Here is a 26,105-nt window from a genome sequence, read left to right as displayed (position 1 = left end):
AGTAGTAGTAGTAGTAGTAGTAGTAGTAGTAGTAGTAGTAGTAGTAGCAGTAGTAGTACCAGTGTTAACAATAAGAACAACTACAGCTAACATTAATTTATACTTTAATATTCATTAAATGGTTTTCACACATTATCTTGTTTGATCCTCATAACAATCCTAAAAGGTAAAGGCTACAACTGTTATTATTCTATTTCCTCCAGGAGTAAATACGAAATGCTCTGCTTGGCGTGCAAAGCCTTTCATAACGTAAGCCCCTCCTTCCTATCCAATCCTCTTATACCTCAGTCCCCAACGCATGCTCTTTAATCTAGCGACTTTGGCTGTCCCAGGAATAAGACTCTGCATCTCTTGACTCTGGGCATTTCCTCTTGCTGTTCCCCATTCCTGGAACACTCTCCTTCCTTTGCTGCAACGATTTCTCCCCCTGGCTCCAAGTCCCCGAAAAAATTCCACTTTCCATAGAGTCTTCTCCAACCCCTTTTCATCCCAAGGCCTTCCCTCTATTAACTATTTCCTATTTATCTTGTTTACAGCATGTTTGTATATATTTGTTTGCATGTTGTCTTCCCCACTAGATTTTAAGCTCCTTGAAGCAGAGATAGTTTTTTTTACCTCTGTACGTCCAGTACTTAGCACAGTGTCTGGCACAAAGAAGGCATTCAATAAATGCTTGCATATTGTTTGATTAATCCCATTTTTATGGATGAGAAAAGCAAGACTGCGTGAGCTTCGATTTCAGAGAAAGAAGTAACACATAGTTATTCTTGATTCCAGTCTTAATACTAGATCCAATCCATGCTTTCCAACCTCTGCCCCTTTGGTCATACAGTTCTCAAATGTCCGGAATGTTGCTATGTTTGGGATGCCCAAGTTTGAAAGATTAATTTAACTACCTTCTCCTTATTCCCCAAAGTTAGTAATGTCCTTTCTAACCAATGATTTCATGTAACTAATCACTTCACATGTTACACTTCTTGTATATTTTTGCATAATTTTATGTTAAAATTATTTGTGTTTCAAGAAGCTATCTTGATTGGTCAGAGTGTACAGACTCTACTAATCTACTATATCAACTCAGCCCCAGACTACTAGATAAGACTATGCATCTTACACCATGTAGCCACCATTGTCTTCACCCTTCTCTCTGCCCCTGAGTATGTTTCCCCTCCCACGCAATAAATTTGGCAGGATTTATACTTGTTTTCAGCTTGCTAATCAAATCTTATCATTATTTCTATAAAGGACAGATAGATTGATTGACTTATGGACTAATTCACCATCATTATGACTACCAAGACAATATCTCCATGATCACCACTCCCATCTATGCGTCTGCCTACATTCTATCTCAATTTTGCATTTGCTGTTTATATTTGTATATATTATATATGTGTATGCTATTTGTAAATGTATATAGCAATTATAATATTGGCTGGGATATAGTGTGTAATAAATACTTTTTTCATTTATTCATTCTCTGAAGAACTGAAGTTAAGGATCATCCAAAGGACAAATAGAGAAGTCTAAGTTGGGTCTGACCAGGCTGAAGAACATTACAAATTGACCATGACACATTGAAATCATGTAAAGGAAGTCAACACGAAAACATGTGAATAGAAAAATGGGCCCGTCACAAAAGAAAAGCGAAGGATAGCCAAACGGATAGCTCATATACATTGCAGGTATCCATGCAATATTAAAAAATTAGAAGAAAGCACTCAGAATGCTGGGTGGGCCCCCTGTGAAGAACCAATGAAAAAGCATAGACTAAAATTCCATAGGTGGGCACGCATAAATAGGCTACAGTCTTTTGTTGTTATTTAGGTTTTTGTTTTGTTGTTTAGGTTGGTTGGTCATTTCAGTCATGTCTGACCCTTTGTGATCCCATTTGGTGATTTCATGACAAAGATATTAGAATGATTTACCATTTCCTTCTGCAGCTTATTTTACAGATGAGGAAACTAAAACAAAGAGGGTTAAATGACTTGCTCAGGGTCACACAGTTAGAAAGTGTCCATGGCCAGATTTGAATTCATGAAGATGAATCTTCCTGATTCCAAACCAGCACTCTATACATTGTGCCATCTACCTGCCCAGTCTGTTTCATTTAATTCAGTTCAATAAGCATTAATCTATTGCTTGCTACATACCAAGCATTGTACTAAGTGCCTAAGATAAAAGATAAAAAGACAAATAATTCTTTTCACTAAGGAGCTTTCCACGACATTGAAAAGAAGACAGATTCACTGCAGTATGGAAGTTATTTGTATATGGACTTGTTCAGCTCCAAGAAAGTTAAAATTATGTTTTATACAAACTCTGTATGGTCTCAGGTGCCTAGGACCATGCTTTACATATAGTAGGTATTAATATTTGTTGAGCTATATGGATTTGAATTGACAAGTCACTGAAGTCACCATCGTTAAAACAGAATCCTACCTTCAGCAAAATCTGGTGACTCTGATTTCATTCTTTACAATAGGATTCATCCATAAAAAAGTCAAAATTTATCCCACTTACAACTATTTTGTTCCCTTTCACATAGTAATTCAATTGTGCCATTTTTCTTATATGTCTCTACATTCATGTCTTTACTGAGGACAATGTTTATTTCTTGAAATTACACCTTTCCTGACTGAGATTGACATCTGAGCATGTGAAATGAATTCATTATTTGCTAAGTATTTAATAAAATTGGTGACATGTTGAAATGTTTATTGATTAATGGTGGCTACTATGCATGCTTAAGAAGGGAATTAAATATCAATTAATTTATCAATCCACATGATTTAAAGAAATTAATCTCAAAATCAAATCTATTTGTATTTTTACGAGAAGCTATTTCTAGTTATATTCTGGAACTATTTTATGCATTGCCTTGATGATAACCACAAGATAGATTAAGAGAATTTAAATTCACATTTGGATGACCTTTAAAGTAGTTAATAATTATTCAATTGAAATTAGTCCGCAAAAACTAATTAAATTTTCTTCCATGCTCCTAAAATCAACTTGTGTGACTAGGAGAGAGCCCTGGACTCAGGTTCAAGAATGGTGAATTCTGGTCCTAGCTCTGCAGTCAAATCATTACATTTCTTTGGACTTAATTTCCCTCATCTGTAAAATAGGGAATTTGGATTAAATGATTCCCTGATTATATAATAACAAAATTATGTCAATAAAATATAACCTGATAATTTCCACACCAGTATATTTTCATGGAAATTATTAGATTTGTTCATCCAATTTGATATTACTTAAAAAAATATTGACAGCAGGCCAAGATTATCCCAATTTATTTATGTACAATTTGTAGGTTACTAATCTTATATCTTAGGTAATGCTACAATAATGGACTCATATTAATCTTTGCCCACCCAACACTTTACTTTCTGTTGTTTATAATCAAGGTCCAGTATCTCTCACTTTGCACTTGAAAGTTGAGGTGAAAGATAAAAAGACAATTTATTAAACAATCATCATCCTGATCTCTTTTGAGAGAAAACTGAAGGAAAAAGGAAGTATTAAAACAAGTTGCCAAATCCTGAACCTAAGACTTATCTGAATACTCAGATTGTATGTACACATCAGTAATGGGGAGGCAACATAGAAAACTGCTTTGGAGTTTCCTCTGACTTATGTCACCACTAAACCACAGTGACCCTTTCCCATACACATAGGGATTATGGTCCTGTGTGGTTTCACATAAAGAATCTATAATTCAAATTTGTATATAGAATTGTGATTATAGGTATGAATTATCTGAGCAAGGAGGATAATTAAAACACTGGCTTACTGAACCTTGACTTGTTAAGAGGCTTTCAAGATGGTTATAGAGGAATGTATTGATTGTTGCCATGTTTTTGACACCTTGATAGATCTAATAGTTCATCAGTGGGAGTTCTTCATCTTCCATGAAGAATATTATTTCATGAACTACAATTATCTTCATGGTGGTCAGTCTATTTATGCTCATAATAAGTACTGCAACGTGAGATGGCTCAATGTCCCATGAAATGATGATTCTTATTGCCTTTGGTTACCCAGTGAAACCAATTGCAGCAATTGTTTTATTTATATCCCCCCAAGTGGTACCTTTGACACATCCTTCCATTTATCTCCTACTTTCTAATATGGCTTCAAAACAACAACAAAAAAATATACCTGTGATTTCATCAGCATAGGGAGCTCCTGTAGAGATGCTTTCTCTACTAATGTAGATTTGAACCTTGTTTGCAACTTATTAGAGAATTTCCTGAGGTGCAGGGGGTTTAAGTGACTTTTTCAAGGTCTTATTGCCAGTATGTGTTAGAGATAGGACTTGAGCCCAAATCTTCCAGATTCCCAGGCCAACTATTGATCCTGTATATTCTATGCCATGTTGCCTTATGTTATATTTATGGCATCACATATAGTTAGAATGCCATATTTGACCTTCTAAGTCCTCAGATGCAGCCTTTTGACTGAGTCCAAGTTTTTCAGAACAAATCCTTTCCTTAAGGGAATTTGTTCTGTGAAATTTGGATTCAGTTAAAGGGCTGCATTTGAGGACCTAGAAGGCCACATGTGGCCTCAAAGCTACAGGATCCCCACCCCTGCCTGAGGCAAAGTTTCCTTCTCTATAAAGTGAAAGAATTAGACTAGATGAATTTTGAGCTTTCCAGCCCTACATCTATGATCTTTACCTTTATTTTTCTAAGGATGTCTTAGAGAAGATGAAGACAGTAACTCTTAGTCAATCAGCCAGTATTTTACTTCTGTGCTAGAATCTGTGTTAAGAGATGGAGGTACCAGGGGAATCAAGATGGCAGAGTAAAAGCAGGAACTTGCTTGAGCTCCTGTTCCAACCACCTCCAACCAAGAAGGATTTTGAAAATCAGGTAAGAGAAGTAGAGGAAAATCTGGGAAGAGAAATGAAAATGATGCAAGAAAATCATGAAAAGTGAGTCAACAGCCTGCAAAAGGAGACCCAAAAATACACTGAAGAAAATAATACCCTAAAAAATAGACCCTCTCAACTGGCAAAAAAGGGTCAAAAAGCCAGTGAGGAGAAGAATGCTTTAAAAAACCAAACTTCCCAGATGGAAAAGGATTTTCAAAAACTCACTGAAAAAGATAATTCCTTCAAAATTAGATTAGAGCAAATGGAAGCTAATGACTTTATGAGAAATCAAGATCCAAACAAATGAAAAAATAAAAGGCAATGTGAAATATCTCATTGGAAAACCACTGACCTGGGGGCGACTAGGTGGTGCAGTGAATAGAGCACTGGCCCTGGAGTCAGGAGGACCTGAGTTCAAATATGGCCTCAGACACTTAACACAAAAACTAGCCATGTGACCTTGGGCAAGTCACTTAACCCCAATTGCTTTCAGAAAAAAAAAGAAAACCACTGACCTGGAAAATAGATCCAGCAGAGATAATTTAAAAATTACTGGAATTTCTGAAAGCCATGATCAAGAAAAGAACCTAGACATCATCTTTCAAGAAATTATCAAGGAAAACTAATCTGATATTCTAGAACCAGAGGGCAAAATAGAAATTGAAAGAATTCACCAATCGCCTCTTGAAAAATATCCCAAAAAAGAAAACTCCTAGGAATATCATAGCCAAATTCCAGAGTTCCCTGGTCAAGGAGAAAATACAAGCAGTAAGGAAGAAACAATTTGAGTATTGTGGAAACACAATTAGAATAACACAAGATCTAGCAGCTTCTACATTAAGGGATTGAAGGGTTTGGAATATGATATTCTGGAGGTCAAAGGAGCTAGGATTAAAACCAAGAATTACCTACCCAACAAAACTGAGTATAATACTTTGGGGGAAAATATGAATATTCAATGAAATGGAGGACTTTCAAGCATTCTTGTTGAAAAGACCAGAACTGAACAGAAAATTTGACTTTCAAATACAGGAAGCAAGACAAGCATGAAAAGGTAAACAGGAAAGAGAAATCATAAGTAACTTATTGAAGTTGAACTCTTTACATTCCTACATGGAAAGACAATATTTGTAACTCATAAGACTGTTCACAGTATGAGGATATTTGAAAGGAATATATATGTATATGTGTATATATGTATATACAGGGGGTGTTTGTGTGCATATGTATATATGTGTGTGTATGTGTTTACATGTATACATAGAGAGCACAACATGAATTGATTATGAAGGTTTGACATCTAAAAATAAAATTAAGAGGTGAGAGTGGGATATATTTGGAGAAAGAGAAAGGGAGAGATAGAATAGGGTAAATTAAATCATTTAAAAGAGGCAAGATAAAGCTGTTACAATGGAGGAGAAGAGCAGGAAGGTAAAAGGGAATAAGTCAACCTTACTCTCATTGGATTTGTCTTAAAGAGGGAATAACATACACACTCAATTGGGTATCTTAGCCTACAGGAAAGTAGGGGGGAAGGGGATAAAAAGTGGCATGACAGAAAGCAGGGCAGATTGGGGAGAGGGTAGTTAGAAGCAAACACTTCTGAAAAGGGACAGGATCAAAGCAGAAAAGATGGAGGGAAATATAATCTGTCTTTCACAACATAACAACTATGGAGATGATTTGGGTCACTACACATGTAACCTATATTGAATTGCTTATCTTCCCAGTGGGGGCAGGTGAGGAAGGAAGAAGGGAAAAAAAATCTGAAACTCAAAGTTTTTAAAACTAATGTTAAAAAATTGTTTTATCATGCAACCAGGAAATAAGATATACAAGTAATGGGGTATAGAAATCCATCTTGCCCTACAAGAAAGTAAGGGGGTAATGGGGGGACATAAGAGAGGATAGATTGGGGCAAAGGGTATTCAGCAGGTTTGCCATTTTGGGATGGGGGTAGGGGAGAGATGAGGAGAAAATTTGTAACTCAAAATCTTGTGGAAATTGAAAACTAAGATTTTTTTTAAAAGAAGAATTGTAGGTACCAAAATAAATTGAAAAAGAAATCATTATTCCCTTTCCTTTGATGAGGTACTGGAACATAAACCACCTGAGGAAGAGAGAATAAGATTATCCAAATCACTAAGACATGAAACTCATATACGGGTGTGTCTCAGAAGTCTTAGTGGTGTATTAAGCTTTCTCAACTTAAAACTGCACTAAGCCTTTTGGGATACCTATGTTTGTGATGAAAGCATTTTGTATATTTACAAAGATTGAAAATATTTCAGAAACACCTTGCTGTACATCACTATACACTACCACTGTACATCACTGTAAACCCTGACTCCATAAAGATAATTTTAAAAGCTAAGGAAGGGTAGGAATTGGGGAATCCTGAGTGAGGAAACTCCCTCTACTAATGAAAGTATTTTCTATGCAACTTATTGTGTTAGTGTTAGTATAGTATTAGAACATCTAGAAAGCAAATGACTTGCCCAGGATCACACACAATTATCTACCAAAAGAAGGAACTGAATCTAGGTTTTGTTGAGTTTCAGGCTAACTTTCTATCTGTAAGGCCATTCCTACAAGGATGATGTTATTCATTTGTTTGTTGATTTATTTATGGTAAATACTCATTTTCATATGTACATTTTTTTCCAACATGATGTATAGCATGCAGGGTTCTCCCACATTGCTCTTATAGACATTGCTCAAGTAAAAAGAGTTTTCTACTAAACTTTAAAACCTCATTCCCAACTCTAGTTGTCAGTTAACAGCTCTCAGGAATGACAGCTTAAATCAAGACGATGTCACATGAGTACAGCAACTGTTCTTTTCTGTAAATTGCTGCCTGTGGTTTTCAAAAACACTGCAAATTGCTGGCAATTGACAATGTGTCTCACTGCATAGATAACCTGACTACTGCAAAGTTAACAAAGCTGTCCTTTAAATTATTCATGCAGATCATCCAGTGTTTAGGTGATTTTGACAGTCATTGATTTGGGGAAACACTAGTCTGTCTTTTTTACAGAACCAAAAATCAAGGAGTTTCTCCGCCCCTACCACCCTTCAAATGTACAATTAAACTATATTTAGTAAGCAACAATTGAGATTTTCTGTCATGACACATTCGGGATGTCTCCTGATAAATAAGAGTACTGAACAAAATGAAGATTTCTCTAATAAAGCAATGGGCTTGGATCCACATGCTTCCCTTCAGAACACCCTTCCTGCCAAGAGTTAATAGCTTGAATGTTCCCTAGGATTTCAAATCCCAAAACAGATTACTTTTTTTCCACATTAATTCTATAGTCAAATAAAATAATGCATTAATTAGTTATAATGCCTGAGAGCTAAAATGCCATGTGACTCACTTGGAATTAGTTCCAGTTAAACTATAGCAAACTTATACCTAAAATAGGGTTAGTTGACCCAAAAAGAGAGCCTATTAAATTGTATTAAAGAATCTAGCACAATGCTGGGCACACAATAGAGTAGGAATTCTTTATTTTTTTTAATTTGTTTATTTTTAGTTTTCAACATTCATTTCCATAAGATTTTGAGTTACAAATTTCCTCCCCATCTTTCCCCTATCTAAAGTAGGAATTCTTTTTTTTTTTTTAAAGCAATAGGGGTTAAGTAACTTGCTCAAGGTTACACGGCCAGGTGTTTCTGGGTGGGTGCTAAGTGTCTGAGCCTGGATTCAATCCCCAGGTCATCCCAACACTGGAGCCGGTGCTCTTACTCACTGTGCTACCTGGCCACCCCAAGAGTAGGAATTCTTAATCCCTAGTCCATGAAGTTTAAAAAAAATCATATTTATAAAATATTTCAATGTAACTGGTTTCTTTTATAATCACTTATACAGCATTTTATCTTATGCATTTAAGATATAATTCTGGGAAAGAGTCCATTGGTTTCATCAGACTGTACAATGGGTCCATAGCACAAGGTTAAAGTGAAGGACTCCTGCTTTATGTGCTTCCCAAATACTTTTTGACTTATCAACTTGATGCTGTCAAACTCTTATCTGAATTGACTTTTAGTTAAATTAGTCTATTGTGGTGATAAGAAAAAACGTGTTTTGGGGGATATTCCTGGGGTTCCTTTTACTTAGGAAGACAATTTCATGGTCGCATGATGACATTAACCTCATTACATTTTTAAAACCATTCTTATCCTCCCTAAACATATACATTTAATGCCAATCATGTTAAGTGCTTACACAAGTGAGCTCAGTTGGTTGAAGACAACTCTTGTAAGAATCAGTTAACTTTCTTCTGTTCCAAGCCTATGAAGTCTATCACTGATACTAGTCATAGTATACCAAAAATATACCATTTCACAAGGGATCCTAGGTGAGAGTATGGGGGTATAAATGGAACAGCTACAATCAAATGCCATGCTGATTCCAAGTTAGTAACTATCTTCATTTGTGAATAGCATATTGTTAACTTTTATTATTTTTGCTATTTATCAGTTGCATCTAATTCTAAAGAAAAAGAATCAGCTTCACCACAATGACAAAGTTAATAAATCAGCCCCTGACATTCTTAAAATTTCTTTCTTTGGGACATTTGGAGCCATGTTACATAAAATTAATTTTTACAACCTTTAGATTAAAGTGACTTTGCTGCATGAAAATGGGGTTCAGTTTTTTAAACATTTTATTTCCCTCCTCAGCTTTATTTCTACTTCTTGTATATTAGATCAGTCTGATTATAACACTAAGTTAAAGTTCCTTGACAAAAATCAATTTTTAAAATGTAGGCCAGTCAGCTTGTGATTTAATATACTGATATCCAATGCATTCAGATCGTGAAATTGGAAATCAGGAAACCACAAGTTAATACAAGAAAGACTGAGAGCTAGACTATGTTCTACTATTTCTTACCAATTTCCTTAAATCAGAAAAAGAAAGATATGGAAAAGCATTGTAACTCTTATGAAAAGTTCCTTGTAAGTCTATAAAATAAGGATGAAGACACTCTGAAATGGAGGCTTAGCAGGATGAGATTTTTGGAAAAGTTGGGGGAGAATGGAGACAGTGAAATTCTTTGCTTTGAAACAAAACTAGTTCATTCCCAAATCCCATTCCCTACCTCCTCTCCTTCAGCTGTAAAGATTCATCACTTGTGCTTGGAAAGCTTCAAGGTCATGACCCTGACATCTTCCCAATTGTTCTCTTAGAGAACATTTTCAGACAGCTCGTTATATTGTAAGTTTTCTACCAGTTTGTATATAGCTTTCTTATTATTCTTAGTGACGAGGTTGTTTGTTTTTACTAATGTTTTACTACCATAATGGTGGACTGTCAGCTGAGATCACTGGAGAGTCTCACATTTGGAACCTGGGGATCTGGGTTGCATTCCCAGCTCTGACACTTAATATCTATGTGACCTTGGACAAATCACGTTGCTTTGGATGTCAATATTTTCACCTGTACTTTGAGAAAGTTGGACCATACCAGGGGTTCTTAACTTGGGGTTTATACATAGAGTTTGGGGAACTTGAATGGAAATAAAGTACATCTATATTTTTACTAATCTCTAGCTGAAATGGAGCATTATATTCCATTATGATTGTAGTTGCCATTGCTCTGGAAAGGGGTTAGTGTATCTGCTTTTCCAGATTGTCAAGGGGTTCCATAACACAGAAAAGGTTAAGAACCCCTGGATTACATAATCTCTAATGTTCCTTTCAGTACTAAAGCTATTGGAAATCAATTATCCTATCAACTAGGTAGTTGAGATTTGGGGGATCATCTAGATGCCTTAATCACCCAGAAACAGTGAGGTAGTGTACTGGATATAATGCTTGACCTAGAGTGAAGAAGACCTGAGTTTAAATCTGGCCTTAAATACTAAATAACTATGTAACTTTGGGCAAGTCACTTAACCTCTATTTGCCTCAGTTTCCTTCATCTATAAAATGAGGATAATAATACCACCTAACCTCCCAAGGCTATCGTGGAGATAAAATGGGATATTTGCAAAGTACTTTGCCACCTTAAAGCACTATAGAAATGTTAGATAGTATTATGAGATATTTTAACTAAAAAGCATCACCAATGGACCAACAGAGGATTATTTTATTATAGAGGAGTTTCATTTCCCAGTAGCTCCTAATAGAAGCATTTCTAAATTACCATAATGCTAACCCTCGCTTTTAAAAGGAGAAAGCAGGTGATACCTTGCTTCAAAACCTTAGACCAGGGGTGGTGAAGACCTCGGGTGTGATCTTTTGACTGAGGCCAAGTTTTACAGAAGAAATCCTTTTGTTAAGGGCCACACTTGAAGACCTAAAGGGCCACAGTGGTCTCAAGGTTGCAGGTTCCCCAGTCCTGCCTTACTCCCTTATACCCAGTCTTAGTGGTGACCTAACCAATCATTATTCCTCTTCCTTTCTTTCCCATCTCCTTCTCAAATCTTTTCCCTTTTCTTCAGATTCACCTTTGACATACAAGGATTCTATAAAATGGTGTTAAATTGCAGAGGCACCTTAATAACCACTTCGAGTCAAATAATCAAACTAAATCACCACACTCTTATTGGGTGTGTCCTATGAGCAAATCACCTTAACTGTTCCCTATGAATAAATCAACCCTGAAGAATTTATTTTCTAATTCTTTATCTAGTCATACTGTTCTAATTTGACAAATAAATATTTGCACAGGGTTAGCTTTTCTAAAAGGGAAAGTAGATTTCAATGCATTTTGCTGATGGGTAGAGATCACTGGTTAACATATTGGATAGCATGCAAGACTTGCAATCAGAAGGCCTGAGTTTGAGGCAGTTAGATGGTACAGTAAATAGAGCACCAGCCCTGGAGTCAGGACAACCTGAATTCAAATCTAACCTCAGACACCTAACATTTGCTAGCTGTGTGACCTTGGGCAAGTCATTTAACCCCAACTGCCCTGCCTTCCCCCCTCCAAAAAGGCCAAAAAAAAAAGACCTGAGTTCAAATCCAGCCTCAGACACTTCCTAGCTAGTCATTTAACCTCTCTATGCTTCAATTTCCTCATCTATAAAATGGGCATATTTACAAAGGCTGTTGTGAGGAACAAATAAGCTAAAACATGTAAAATGCTTTATAAATCTGAAAATGCATATAAATGGTAGCTATTATTAATATTATTTAAATGAGTTTGATATCTCTTTCTGGGATACATTCAAGTGACTCATTTCTTACCTTAACAGTGTCTCAGAGGGTAAAGCAGAAAATTGCCTTCTAGCCTCATCTGCTCTTCAAATGAATGTTCATATGTTATCATTTAATTGTGCTGTACTTGTTTTATTTTATAAAGATGCCCAGAGGCACATGCTGCCATCCTGTTGTAAATAGAAATGCAAATAAACATGTTTATCATGCTGCCTTTGATAATCTCGTGAGGCTTCCTAAATGTCACCTGGTATTCCTCTTTGTGTATGCATCGTGTGGATGAAGTTTGCCCAGCAATGAGATCCTATTAGCTAACCATGCCAATTAGTATTGAAAGAAGATGCAGGCTCCCAATGGCATTTACCTGTGTCCTTTTTGTTCCACATGATGTTCTTCTCGAACTTTCTTACACTTATTTGTACCATTAAGTTTATTGCTTATGGGGTCTTCAAATTTCCTTGTCAGACATGGGCAATACTTTATTCAGATTCATAAAAAGTTTCATTTGTTTGGTTCTCTAAAGAGGTGTTTATAATGATGCTTGGAGTGATAAGAGACAGTCATAGCCATGGCCTAACCAGACCAGTTTAAATGTTACTAGTGAGAGATTAACTCTTACTAGATTAAAACTGTATTTTTCAGGGTTAAAGACTTTCACTTGAAAGGGATTGTAAAAGTCATCTAGTCTGGCTCCTTCACTCTCTAAGTGAGGAACAAACCACAAATCTGAGACCCAGAATGACTAGTGTGACTTGCCTAAAGTCACATAGTCACAGAGGTAGGATTTGAACTTATAGTCTTTGATTCTTTGGAATTGATAAGCAGGTAGCAAAATACGATTTCTTTTCTTTCTTTCTTTTTGAGGCAACTGGGGTTAAGTGACTTGTCCAGGGTCACACAGCTAGTAAGTATCTGAGGCTAGATTTGAACTCAGATCTTCCTTACTACAGGTCCAGTGCTCTAGCTATAGCACCAACCAGCTGCCACTTAAAAAGTTTTCTAAAAAAACCATTCTAAAATGAATTATTTAGTTAGCTAAGATTGAATTCACTTTCAGAATATACAGATTGGAACAAGTTTAGATATGAACTTCCTTAGAAAACAAATCCTAAGACACAAAATATAAATAGATCTTTTAAGAAGCAGATAAAATAAAATAACAGATTGATTATAAGTCTCTGAGGGGAAATGTGTCTCTTAATTCTAATGTTACCATACCTTGTGCAGTGCCTTATATACAGTAACTGCTCAACTGCTACCGAGAATCTGTCTCTCTCTCTCTCTCTCTCTCTCTCTCTCTCTCTCTCTCTCTCACACACACACACACACACACACACACACTTGAACATGACATTCCTAACAGAGCACATTGGTGTCAAGTATCCAACCTGGAAAGTCTTGTGTAGAATGTCAGCCTCCACTGCAATGAAGATTTTGCTTAGAAAACATTCAGAAAGATAAATTAAGTTAGGGAGCAAAAGCCTCAAAAAAGGATAATGACTTTGTTGGCCCTTGCCAGCTGCTTAGGGGAAGTATTCTGCTGGAGTTTTCCACAGGAGATCACTCTCATGGGGTGTTAAAGTTAAAGTTAAGTGTCTCAAGTTAAAACAGAATGGGAAAGGTTCTATTTATTCTAGGCATTTGGGGGAAAATCTTTAAGACTTTTAGTATTTAAAGAGCACACCTTCATGTGCAAGCACGATTTCATCCATTGTAATAGTTCCTAAATGCTCTCCCTGTAACTGTTCTCTTGCTAATCCTAATCCATCTTCCACACAGGTGCTAACCTGATGTCCCTAATGCACATGGGGGACTATAATAGATCACATTTACATAGGTTTTTTATGTTTATAAAGCGTTTTTCACCCAACAAAATTATAAAGTAAATAGTATATTATTATTCTACTTTTACTGATGAATCTCAGAGAGGTTAGGTAACTAGCCTGAGAGGGTACAGGTAGCATGGGAGCTGGCACACAAACCAGGTCTCTGGCACCAAATCCAGGACTTTTCCTGTTACACCACATTATCATCTAACTCCTTTGACCCTAAACCTTCAGAAGCTCCCTACTACCTATAAACAAAATACAAATTCCTTTACCTTTATTTAAGACCTTTTATGTTTTATTGCCAGTCTTCCTTTACATGCTCATTTTGTTTCCTCATCATTTTAAATATCATCTTTTTTTAAATTATATTTTAAGATAATTTTAATATCCATTTAAAAATTATTATTTTTTTAGTATTTTTATTTTCCCCAATTACATATAAGAACAATTTTAACATTCATTTTTAAAACTTCAAGTTCTCAATTCTCTCCCTCCCCTCATTGAGAAGACAAGCAATTCAATATAGACTATACATATGTAATCATACAAAACATATTTCTAAATTAGACATGTTGTGAAAGAAAACATAGAGAAAAAACCTGAATAAAAATAAAGTAGGAAAAGAATGTTTCAGTCTGTATTCAGACACCATCAATTCTTTTTCTGGGGATGGATTGCATTTTTCATCTTCAGTCCTTCAGAATTGTCTTGGATCATTGTATTGCTGAGAATAATGAAGTTATTCACCGCTGATTATCTTACAATATAGCTGTTACTTTGTGTACAATACATGTCACTTTGCATCAGCTCATGCAAGTCTTTCCAGGTTTTCTGAAAGCATTCTGCTCATCAGTTCTTTTTCTTTTTTCTTTTTGGAGGGGAGAAGGCAGGGCAGTGGGGGTTAAGTGACTTGCCCAAGGTCACATGGTTAGTTTTTTGTGGTAAGTGTATGAGGCTGGATTTGAACTCAGGTCCTTCTGACTCCAGGGCCAGTGCTCTATTCACTATGCCACCTAGCCGCCCCCATCATTTCTTATAGCACAATAATATTCCATCACAATCACATGCCACGATTTGTTCAGTCATTCCCCAATTGATGGGCAGCTCCTCAATTTCCAATTCTTTACCACCAGAAAAGAGCTTCTATAAATGTTTTTGTACACAAAGATTCTTTTCCTTTTTTTAAATTTCTTTTTGGCTATAGACCTATAGTTGTATTGCTAGATTAAAGGGTATGCATGATTTAATAGTCCTTTGGACATAGTTCCAAATTGCTCTACAGCATTAGGTCACAATTCCACCAACAGTGCATTAATAACTCATTTTTCCCCACATCTCCTCCAACATTTGTCATTTTCCTTTTCTGTCCTATTAGCCAATCTAATGGGCATAAGGTAGTAAGTACCTCAGACTTCTTTTAATTTACATTTCTCCTATCAACAGTGAGTCAAATAATTTTTTTCATGCGGCTATAGATAGCTTTGACTACTTCATCTGAAAACTGTTCATCTTTTGATTATTTATCAATTGGGGAGTAGCTCTTATTCTTATAAAGTTGACTTAGTCCTCTATATGTTTGAGAAATGAGGCCTTTATCAGAGACACTTGCTGCAAAATTTTTTTCCACAGTTACAATTGCTAATTGTATTTCCCTCCATCTGATTCCCCCCTCTCCTTTTACCCTGTTACTTCTCAGGAGTGTTTTTCTTCTGATTATCCCCTCCTCTAATCTGTCCTCCCTTCTATTTCCCCCACCCCTTTTCTTTCCCTCTTCCCTTCCTACTTTTCTGTAGGGTAAGATAGATTTCTATACCTAATTGAGTGTATGTGTTATTCATTCTTCGAATCAATTCTGGTGAGAGTAAGGCTTATTCACTCCCTCTTACCTCCCTTATTTTCGTCTTCACTGTAAAAGCTTTTTCTTCCCTCTTTTATGTGAGATAATTTGCCCCATTCTACCTTTTCCTTTCCTTTTCTTCCAGTGCATTCCTCTCTCACCCCAGAATTTTATTTTTTTTAGATATCATCCCTTCATGTTCAACTCACACCTGTGCCCTCTGTCTATATATACTCCTTCTAACTTTTCTAATAATGAAAAAGTTCTTAGGAGTTACAGGTATCATCTTCTCATATAGGAATGTATAGAGGTAAGAAAGGAAACTACACCTTAAAGGTACCATAGACAATGAAGTACCATCATATCAAAACTAAATATATACTATTAATATTAATACTAAACATGTATGTACCAAATGGTATACCATTCAAATTGTTAGAGGAGAAGTTAAATGAATAACAGGAAGAAATAGAGAGCAAAACTATACTAGTGGGGGACCTCAGATTTCCAGGCTTATTTCACAAGACTCCTTTTTATGTCTGATATATTCTAACCAAACCTGACTAGTAGCTATTCTCCAACTCACGTTGGCCCCTTTTGCCTTTCTTTTCACATAGCCTGGCCAATACACTCGGAAACACACTCCTTCCTCATCTCTTTGAAATCCTTCCTTCAAGTGACTCTAGTGTCACCACTACAAAAAACTTTCCTTTCACCCTCAAATTTAAAGTCATCACTTCCTCTTCAAATTTGCTTAGAAAACTAAATAGCTCCTTCCTTTGTCCTTATCACAATCTACTTTGTGCTAAAGTACTCATGTCAAGGACTTTCACATGGTACAAAGGACATAGGCAAGGGGTGGGGAACCTGCAGCCTTGAGGCCACATGTGATCCTCTAGGTCCTCAAGTGTGGCCCTTTAACTGAATCCAAACTTTACAGGACAAATTCCCTTAATAAAAGAACTTGTTCTGTAAAACTTGAATCAATCAAAAGGTTGCACCCAAGGACCTAGAAGGCCACATGTGACCTCGAGGCCACAGGTTGCCCAGCCCTACGCCTCAGGTACTCTTTGACATCTTTTTCACTTCTCTGATCCATTGCTCCCAAGTAAAAAACAAAGGAGCATCACTGCATGACGCTAGAGATAGCCAATACTTCTTACAAGCACATGATTCACAAGGTTTGAAGTAAGAGTGATTTTATTTATAGGTTAAAGAAATCTTATCAGTAGGGCTCACAACAGAGCTCACAGAAAACCATTATAGACACCTATAGCAACCCTCTTCCAAAGGCCTACATAGTTATAGTCACTTGAAATCAAGCCCTGGAAATGGCATTTCTTCTAGTACACAGTAGTATGGCCAGCTCCTCCTCACTCTCCCCCCCATGGTTCTTCTGGTTATTGATCAATCATTCAACAAGCTTTTATTAAGCACTCCCCATGTGCTAAGCATTAGGGAAACAGAGAAAGGAAAAAGCACAGTCCCAGGCCACAAGGACCCTCCATTCTTACTGGAGAGGCAACATGCCAGCAGCTCTGTACATACAAGGGGTAGACAAAATAAATGAAAGGTATCACTTTTTACTCAGCCTATAATCTTCCACAGTTCCCTAGGTATGGCAAAGATCATCCCTCAGCATTATTACTTCTCCATGGTTCTTCTACTGGCTACAAACCTTTCCTGTAGTTGTAGGTTGCTGGTGGATGGCATCCATCCTTTTTATAACTTCAACTGACTGTATCCTACCTAGTCAGATGCCAGTCCTCTATCTCTGGAAGAGTTTCCAGATTTCCTCTGTCTTGGCCAGAAGCACTTGACCTCTCTATAACTTACTGTAAGGTAGTGCCAAGGAAGGATTAAACCCTTGTACTACAGTTCTATCAGTCCTCCAGGTAGGGTTACATGCCTATACCAAGGTGAGTTAAGGAAAATTTGTCAATCTAATATTGTCTCTCCCTCAGATTTCAAGTAGCTAGAGGTTATCCAGAGCTACTCAACTTCCAACCCCTTCTAATTGTCCCTTTGAGATCTGTATATCCTTCCGGGGTTAACTGGGTAGGTCAATTCAAATTACCCTGGACTCCTTTCTGAGTCATTTAGAAGAGGGGGGATTAATTATATGAGGAAGAAATTAAGTATTATTGTGCACTAGTGAGAAAAAAATTACACCCCTCTGCATGTCATATCCCCATTTGACTGTAGAAGACAGAGATTATATTGTTTTTCTTTTGTTATATAATTACTTACTGGATTACATAATATTAATATTACATTGCACCAAATTAGGTGAATGACATATCCATTAAAAGATCAGATATATGTGAAATCATCTATATGTCTCCAATAGTGATTAACTAAAAGGACAACTTTGAGGATAAGTGTTTATTACTCTTAGAACAGTTCAAATAGATGGATAGATGCCTGCCCCCTCTCCATATGGCTTCTAATATTTGATCAGAGTTTATGCTTGACCCAATACAGCATTTCTTCACATCAGTCCTTCCCATTTCTATCACGTTCAAGACCATTTCTGCATTGTCATGCAAATACTTAACCCGAGGGCTATGGAAACTGGATACAGTGAAAACTCTCTCAGCTCACTAATGTACAAGATCTGCATGGCTCCATGAAAAGCAAGTAATAAGGAAATATTAAATAGCCTATAGTGCTAATTTGAGACATAAAAGAAGCCATTAATAACCTCAGCCTAATCCCTTTGTAATCAAAGAGTGTGCAGTGGAGTGTAAGTTCTCAAAATCACTTCCTTTTCAGTCTCATAAAAGGTACCCAATGGAAAGGGATATATGGCTCTATGTTCCAAATATACCACGAGAAAGAGAAAGAAAAGCTCCCAAGGGTTCTAAAACAGAAGTAGTAACTTATTAATAGTGCCCTTAATGGCCATAATGAATGACTGAGAAGTACCCTGAGTCGCTTCCAAGGTTGCTTAATTTACTCTCCGGATGAGGAATAGAGGCAGTACAGGAGAAGCTTCAATATTTCAACATCACAGGAAAACATCATGGTCCAATTAACATGGTCACAGATGTGAGGCTGGTATTTGGATTCTAGGGTCTGCTACCAAGAACTTATGAAATGTCTTTTAAAAAGTCACTTCATTCAATCTCACCATCTGCAATATTGCACTGAGTAAAGCACTGAGTGACTCCAAAAGTTCTAAATGTGAAAAATGCTATGTCTTTCCATTTTCCCAAAAGAGAGATTTATGATAGTACATTTGACCATAGGGCAAATCTACACCATAATTTAACAAAAAAGTTTTTACTGACATTGAGCAGAGTAGTTTTAAACGCAACTTTCAAATTGATGTTTAGTGTTTTCTTTCCTTATATTCTCTGAAGTACAACAGGAGGTATTCTAAACCGAAGTATTTAATAAAGTTTCTCCAGCCCAGAGACAATGTAAGGCAGAAAAACAGCAGTTGTATTATTGTGAAGAAAGCTGTGGTTTAGAGACCTAGCTTTTCTTGCAACAGTTTCTTTCTCTACTACTGATTGCCTTCCTAGTACTCCTCCCTTGTCTTGAATTTCCTGTCTAGAGCCAGAGGCTTCCACCTCCCATGCTGCTTTAATAATCGGTGCCTCTTCATCTGTACCACCCAAAGTGAAACGTCCATGCATAGGGGATGTACAAGACTCTAACTCTCTTTAACAAGCCTCTGGATCCAGCCGATCCTCTAGCTGCCCCCAAAGTGTGGTGTGACTTTATGCAGGAATCATGATAGCTTATACCTTAATTTTGGTGGTTCTGGATACTGGCTCCAGTGAATGTGAATAAGTGTGTGTGTGAGAAAGAGACAGACAGACAGACAGAGAGAAAGAGACAGAGACAGAGACACACAGAGAGAGAGAGAGACAGAGAGAAAGAGAGAGAGACAGAGAGACAGAGACAGAGAGAGAGAGAGAGAGAGAGAGAGAGAGAGAGAGAGAGAGAGAGATTTAGGTATGGCTGCTTACTTTAAGTCAAATGATATATGATACTGTTTCTCCCTAGCATAGAAAATGGGTCAGAGGGACTACCTAGTTCTTGAATTAGACACACCAGTGTCTCTTGATTATTTTGTTTTGAACATAATATTGTGATTTTCTAGTCCATTAAACACATATATATTCACATACCAGGCAAAAACAGATCCCAAAGGTAAAACAAAACCTTATGGATTAACTTTCTTTTCTTTTAAGCTAGGATATCCCTCCAACAGGGAAGGCAGTACTTGAATTTTGTTGTTACCACTGTAGTGTTTCCCCAGATTCTATAAGGAATGATCTGATAAATGTAAAACATAGGTTGCTAAGACAAGTCTTGACATAGAATCAATCAAGCATCTTTTAAAACAGGAAGAAAGGATAATTAAGGTTTGTCCTCTGAACTTTAAAAAACCTTAAATGGGCCTGTATCAGCAATGCCATATTCACAATGCCTATGGAGATTACAAATATGCTGATATAATTATCCATTACAAAATACGTCATGCTTGCCATATGGGGAAATAAACTAGAAAATTTATTAAGATACCAAAAGACTGAGTCCCAAAACCAGAAAGTGAAAGCCATCAGAGTAGTTATGATATTGGCACAGGTAGACAAAGTAGAAAGCACCCACATTTTCAAGCCTTTAAAACAGAACAGGCTACCTCAGGCAAAGGTCCTCCTCTCCCCACTCACAGCAACCACCCAGCGTCCCGGAAGCACGCTCCCAGCAGCTCCGGCCCCTGGCAGTCCTCAGCAGGAGTCCTTAGCAGAAATTCTGCCTAAGTCAAAAAGGGCTTTGCGCTGCAGCTGCCTTTGCTGCTGCTGCCGCGTCCCCACCACTGCCAGCCACCGCAGGAACGCTAGCTTGGCTTCCGCTTCCTCTTGCTCCGCCCCTTCCTGCTACATCAGCAAGTCCAACGGGGCATGGAAGATCTTTAAATCCCATAACCCTTACAGGGCCCCAAACCCTAGATACTTGAGGAAGTAGGTTAGCATGCTTTAGTGTTCAAGGTGAGAAATGAATTCTTTTGGGAGCATTGCTTTGTGGGGAAGAATGCCCTTTGCATAGAACCAGGTAAGTGACTTGGTGCTGGGCCTTAAGTCAGGAAATCCTGAGTTCAAATCCAGCCTCAAACACTTAATAGTTGTGAGACCCTGGGCAAGTCACTTAACCTCTGTCTGCCTCAGATTTCTCATCTATAAGATGAAGATAATAATAACTGTATATACCTCCCTAGAGTTGTGAGGACAGAATGAGATAATTGTAAAGAGCTTAGCACAGTGCCTGGAACATTGCAAGCTCCATACGCAAGTAAGTGTTAAGCTTAATTATAAGTTAAGTCATTACCCATAGTAAAAAACTAAGCTTTAACCACAGAATGCAGGAAGTGGGAGGAAGGAGGATTGCTTTGTTTTAAATAGTTATTTGTAAAGAAAAAGACAGATGTACCCTGCCTTCTGCAATCAACTACTGGTTTGGGAACAGAATATATTTTCCTTTGACAAAGTCACAAATACCCTGCTGTCCCTAAATTTTCCAGTTCAGAGAATAATCACTGATGCTCAAGAGGGTTTAGAGGATTTGACAGAGCTTTAGATTATGTAAGGAAGGAAGAAGGCTCAATTTTGGTTTCTTTGCCTGCTACACACACATTCCTAAGAGGAGGAGCTAAGAATGTAGGCCAGGCTTGGAAAAGGAGGGATTATACCAGCAGAGTAAGGAATGGTATTAATACAGCAGCCAGAGAACTTCCAGGGAGACAGAAAGTCACTTCTTAATGAGTTGCATACCATACCTTAGATAAGCCTGGATAGTCATTTAAAGATCAACCAGTAAAATTTCCTCATTTAGTTTACACTCTTGTTTTAGAGTGAGTCTTAACATTTAGACATGAATGATCGCATTCACAAATCCCTCCAGTATTCGCATATAAAGAAAAAAATACGATTTCTCAATGCCTGATAAATATTACTTCAGATTGATAGTTAAAATGATAAGACAGAAAATACAAATCAAATCCAAATGTCCTGGGTCTAAATTCAACAGGTATGACTTCTTATATGAATTTCTTATTCAGAAAATCTGAATTGTCAAATGACTTTAAAAATTTGTCTAAGGTAGACAGAATAGTGCTTACTTATACCATTTTAGTTATATTAATAATAGAAAATAAATTAATATTATCTTCAATATATATTGAATTTATTGTGAGTGCTGTAATATGTAGTGGTACCTGAATGCATTTGACAACAAAAGAAAATGGTGACCAGTTCTACTTATAAAGTTATTATAGTATGGAACAAAGGGAAAGCCATCTTTGGGGGTTTTCAAGAAAATTCTGTGGGGGTTTCTTATTCCTTGATTCTACTGAATTATCTTTATTACAAAATGGACTTCACTAGTATTTTGTTAGATAGAGTTTAGCAGCAGAAGAATGTTTTGGGATCATTTTTTCTCAGATCTTATCTACAGATGCTTGTGGGCGAGGTCCTATGGCCTTCAGAGGACTATGCGGCATCCTCAAAACAAAAGAACACTTTTACCCAGATATAACTGTGCACAGTAGTAGCCAGAGTGGGAACAAGACCTAAGACTTCATAAAAGAATATAAGCTACCTTGAGCAAATGTAAACAGCAAAAGAAGCTCCACATATCTCATGGAAACATTTGCATGTGACCCTGGGGCATCCCTAGCATTATGCCTTATTTGTTCTGTTTCTATATGATATTTGACCTGGCCTGGTTATCTATTACACCATTCTGACCCCTTGTCACGAAAGACTGGATCTCATGATTAAACTCAACCTAATTAACCTAACAAATCCCAATGACTCTACATATATTTATTGCCATCCTAGCATGGGCCCCTCTTTCTCCAGTATGGCAGTGTTCTCTCAAAGTATCTGCATCCCTACACTTGGCCTATCAGGGCAGAGCAGATCAGTCCCCTCCCCCCATTTGGCCTTACAATTGGAGTAGCAGACAGGAATAATCTATGCCCCCTACAAATCTTGTGTCCTTACAAACTGGTAATGGGAAATAAAAAAAAAAAAAGCTGTGATTTTCCTGTTTTAATGATGCTGCTAAGGTTCTGCTCCATAGTAACAGATTGTGTTGCTGTATAAGGGGGGAAAATCATTTCAAGTCATGTAAATAAAAATGCAATGCAATCTGCTTTTACATTCGGATGGCAATCAAAAATATTTTTGCAGAAGTCATAATGAAACCTCTCAACTATCCTAACATTTACTTTTGTGTGGCTGGAAATAAAATTTGTATAAGGCTTCATCCAAGACACTGTCTTCTGTCTGCTCAAGAATGAGAAATATGAATCATTGCACCACAGCCTTTAGTTGCAAGTAATAGAATACTCCATTCAAATGTGAAAAGTCATCACCCTATTTCATGTCAGAATTAGTATTCCAATAGTGTTGCCAATTTGTTCAACATGCCATTGCATTAACCTCCTCAATTCTTTTGACTGCTCCAAGCCCAAGAATACTCAAATACATTTTGCACTGTCCCATTTAGAACTCTAGCTATATGGCATTATACTTTTTACAACTGAACATAGTGATATATTGAGAGCTGTGTTGCTCACTTCAGCATATGACAATCAAAAATAAGACGGTATATTATAAAGGTCCAAATATGCTTTCAATTGTATATTTATTTACATTTTTTTAGACAGTTACTTTTTCTATGAGTCAAAGCTAATATATATGTATATATATACATATATATACACTTGACTCATAAACCAGCTCCTCTTAAAGACCAAATACCTATTTTAAAGATGATTAATCTTCCTCTTGGTTCTGAGATCAATGACCCAGCAATAAAATTATATGAATTATAATTGTCATTTGCCAAAGCATTTTCTTCACCCCAAAGTTAAAGGTATGATCAACCCACCTTAGACAGCCCGCCTACTTCTAAATAAAAGCAGATAATGAAAACATTCCAGGTGACCCAGAGGGCAGTCCACACCGTGTACTAGACAGAAGAAAAAGAAAAAGAAGAAAAATGTGAAGATGAAAGGCTCATATACTAAACAGATCAATAATAAGAAATGTCAATAAGCATAAGTCTTCTGGGAAGGAGTGGACAGGGAGAACCCAGGAAAAGATTTCTTATGTAGGTCCCCAAAGATCTCTAGAAATTACAAATCCAATATCCTCTGTAGCTTTTAGTAGATGACAGTAAAGCTTAGATTTATTCTTTAAAGTGCATTACTAGCCTACAGCACAAGTAAATCCAAAAACTTGACTTGATTACTGTTTTCTAAATATTTTCTCCTTCAATGAACACCATTATCCAAGCTTGCTGTGGGGTCACCCATAATTTTAAAATTACTTAGGTCTGCCAGGTACTACTAAAGGCTTTGAGTCAAATACCAGCATCCCCATTGCTCTGATGCAGGATATTGCCTGAAAATGGAAAGCTCTTTCTTTACAACAGCTCTCTAGGAAAGTGGAAAAGCACTATATTTGACATCAAAGGACTTGGGCTGAAATTGCCGTTCTTACAATGCTAGCTGTGTGACACTGGGCAAATCATGCAATCTCTTCAGGCCTCAGTTTCCTCATCTACAAAAAAGAGGACTTGACTAAATGGTTTCTAAGTCTTATTTCAGCTCTAATTTAGTTTAAATATTGAGGTTCCTGGCCTGATTTTCCTTTCAAGAGATGTACAGAAACCTTTTGTTAATTATATGCTAGGTAAAAAACATGGAACCTTACAAAACTAAGAGGTTAATCAGCAGCGTGGACCTTCAAAATATACATTCTTAAAACCTGAAAATTTGTTTCCCAAAATAGTCTTTTCAACATCATAACCAAATACTTAAAGGTGGTGGCATATAATAGAGAAGAGTCAGAAAGAACTGAGTTTGAATTGTCAGGGATTTAATTGACCCTCTTGTCATATTCCTCATGGGGGAATAATAACTGCATTTACCTCAAAGGATTATGACAATCAAAAGAGATAATGTATATAAAGCTCTTTGTAAAGCATTGTATAAATGTGAGCCTTAACATAATGTTATTGTTAATAACAAACTGCATTTGGGAAATGTTTACCAAATCACACTACTTAGTTGTAATAAATTAAAGTTTATAACACTTGGAATGGAAGATATATTTTAACTTGAAAGAATCCTCACCCACAGGAAGTACAAGTAGTGGTCTCTTTACTTTAAATATCTATTTTTTTTTACTTTACTCAGAAAATTATAATCCTTGTTTTGCTACTTTATTTTTATTTAATAAGAATAATAATTAAAATCAGTGCTTTCTTTCAGAAGTAATGATTGTTGCCTGTTAAATTATAAATTAATCTTCCTGCCACTTGCTTCTCACCACTCTATATATTCCCCATGACACTGCTGTCGCAGAGGAAATATCCTAAACCCTGCCTCTTTGCAAGTTAAACCATTTTTTCCTTTAAAAGTATTACGATCATCCTTGAGACTTGGTTGCCTGAGAGGACTAAACGTTTACTTCCTGCTTGCCTGAGTACAAAGCAACCATGAGGAACTCCAGGTACTTTTTGATGCTTGGTGGAAAATAACAGGCAAAATTTCAAAATCAAAATATCAACTACCAGGTGACTGTCTTGAATCAAGTCTCAGGGCAGCTAGGTGGTGCAGTGAATAGAGCACCGGCCCTGAAGTCAGGAGGACCTGAGTTCAAATCCGACCTCAGACACTTAACACTAGCCATGTGACCTTGGGCGAGTAACTTAACCCCAATTGCCCCACCAAAAAGCAAAAAAAAAAAAAAAGATTGAATCAGAGCTAATCCCAGATAGCTGCCATAATGATTTCCCTAAGGTATAGGTTTGAATATATCAATAGTTAACCTTTCCTTCAACGAACAATAAACTCCAGTGGCTCCCTAATACCTCAAGGGTCAAATATAAACTTTTCTGCCTAGAATTTAAAACCTTTATAACCTTTTCCCACTCTATTATTCTAGAGTTATTATATATTATTCTCCTTCATAGTCTATATATGATTCGTTCAAATTGGCATTGTTGCTGTTGATGACAAATGATACTTTGTCTCCTGTCTCTGTGATTTTGTAGAGAGAGAGCAGTTTTGTCCTCTCCCAACTTTGGATTCATTCTTTCCTCATCTCCACATTTTAAAATCTCCAGCTTCCTTCAAAGGTTATCCCAAGTGTTGCCTTCTACATGAGTCCTTTCATATTACCCCCAGGGTCTAGGATCTTCCCCTCCAAATAGCTAATATTTAATTTTAATTTTATTTTAAATATGGTCATTTATGTATATATCATCTCACCAAATATTCTTTCTTGCTTTATCATACATATAACTCTCCTAATTCTACACCCTAGCATCAGTTGTTCCCTTTTGCAGAGAACAT

General features: G+C 36.8%; 1 protein-coding gene across 2 annotated transcripts in view; it reads right to left on the bottom strand.

The window, feature by feature from the left end:
* The window catches only part of NKAIN3 (sodium/potassium transporting ATPase interacting 3), an 862,428-nt gene that overhangs the window by 355,242 nt on the left and 481,081 nt on the right, over positions 1-26,105 (bottom strand). For both annotated transcript variants that reach the window (XM_069099517.1, XM_069099518.1), the window contains exon 3: positions 23,633-23,713. In XM_069099517.1, coding sequence (XP_068955618.1) covers positions 23,633-23,713 — 81 coding nt within the window. The remainder of the gene's footprint in view (positions 1-23,632; positions 23,714-26,105) is intronic.

The sequence above is a fragment of the Petaurus breviceps genome, unplaced genomic scaffold (assembly GCF_028583685.1).
Source record: "Petaurus breviceps papuanus isolate PSGF00001 unplaced genomic scaffold, PetGlider_PUasm1.0 38, whole genome shotgun sequence".
NCBI classification, from domain to species: domain Eukaryota; kingdom Metazoa; phylum Chordata; class Mammalia; order Diprotodontia; family Petauridae; genus Petaurus; species Petaurus breviceps.
Note: the sequence above shows the minus strand (reverse complement) of the source record. Positions and strands in the feature narration are given on the sequence as shown.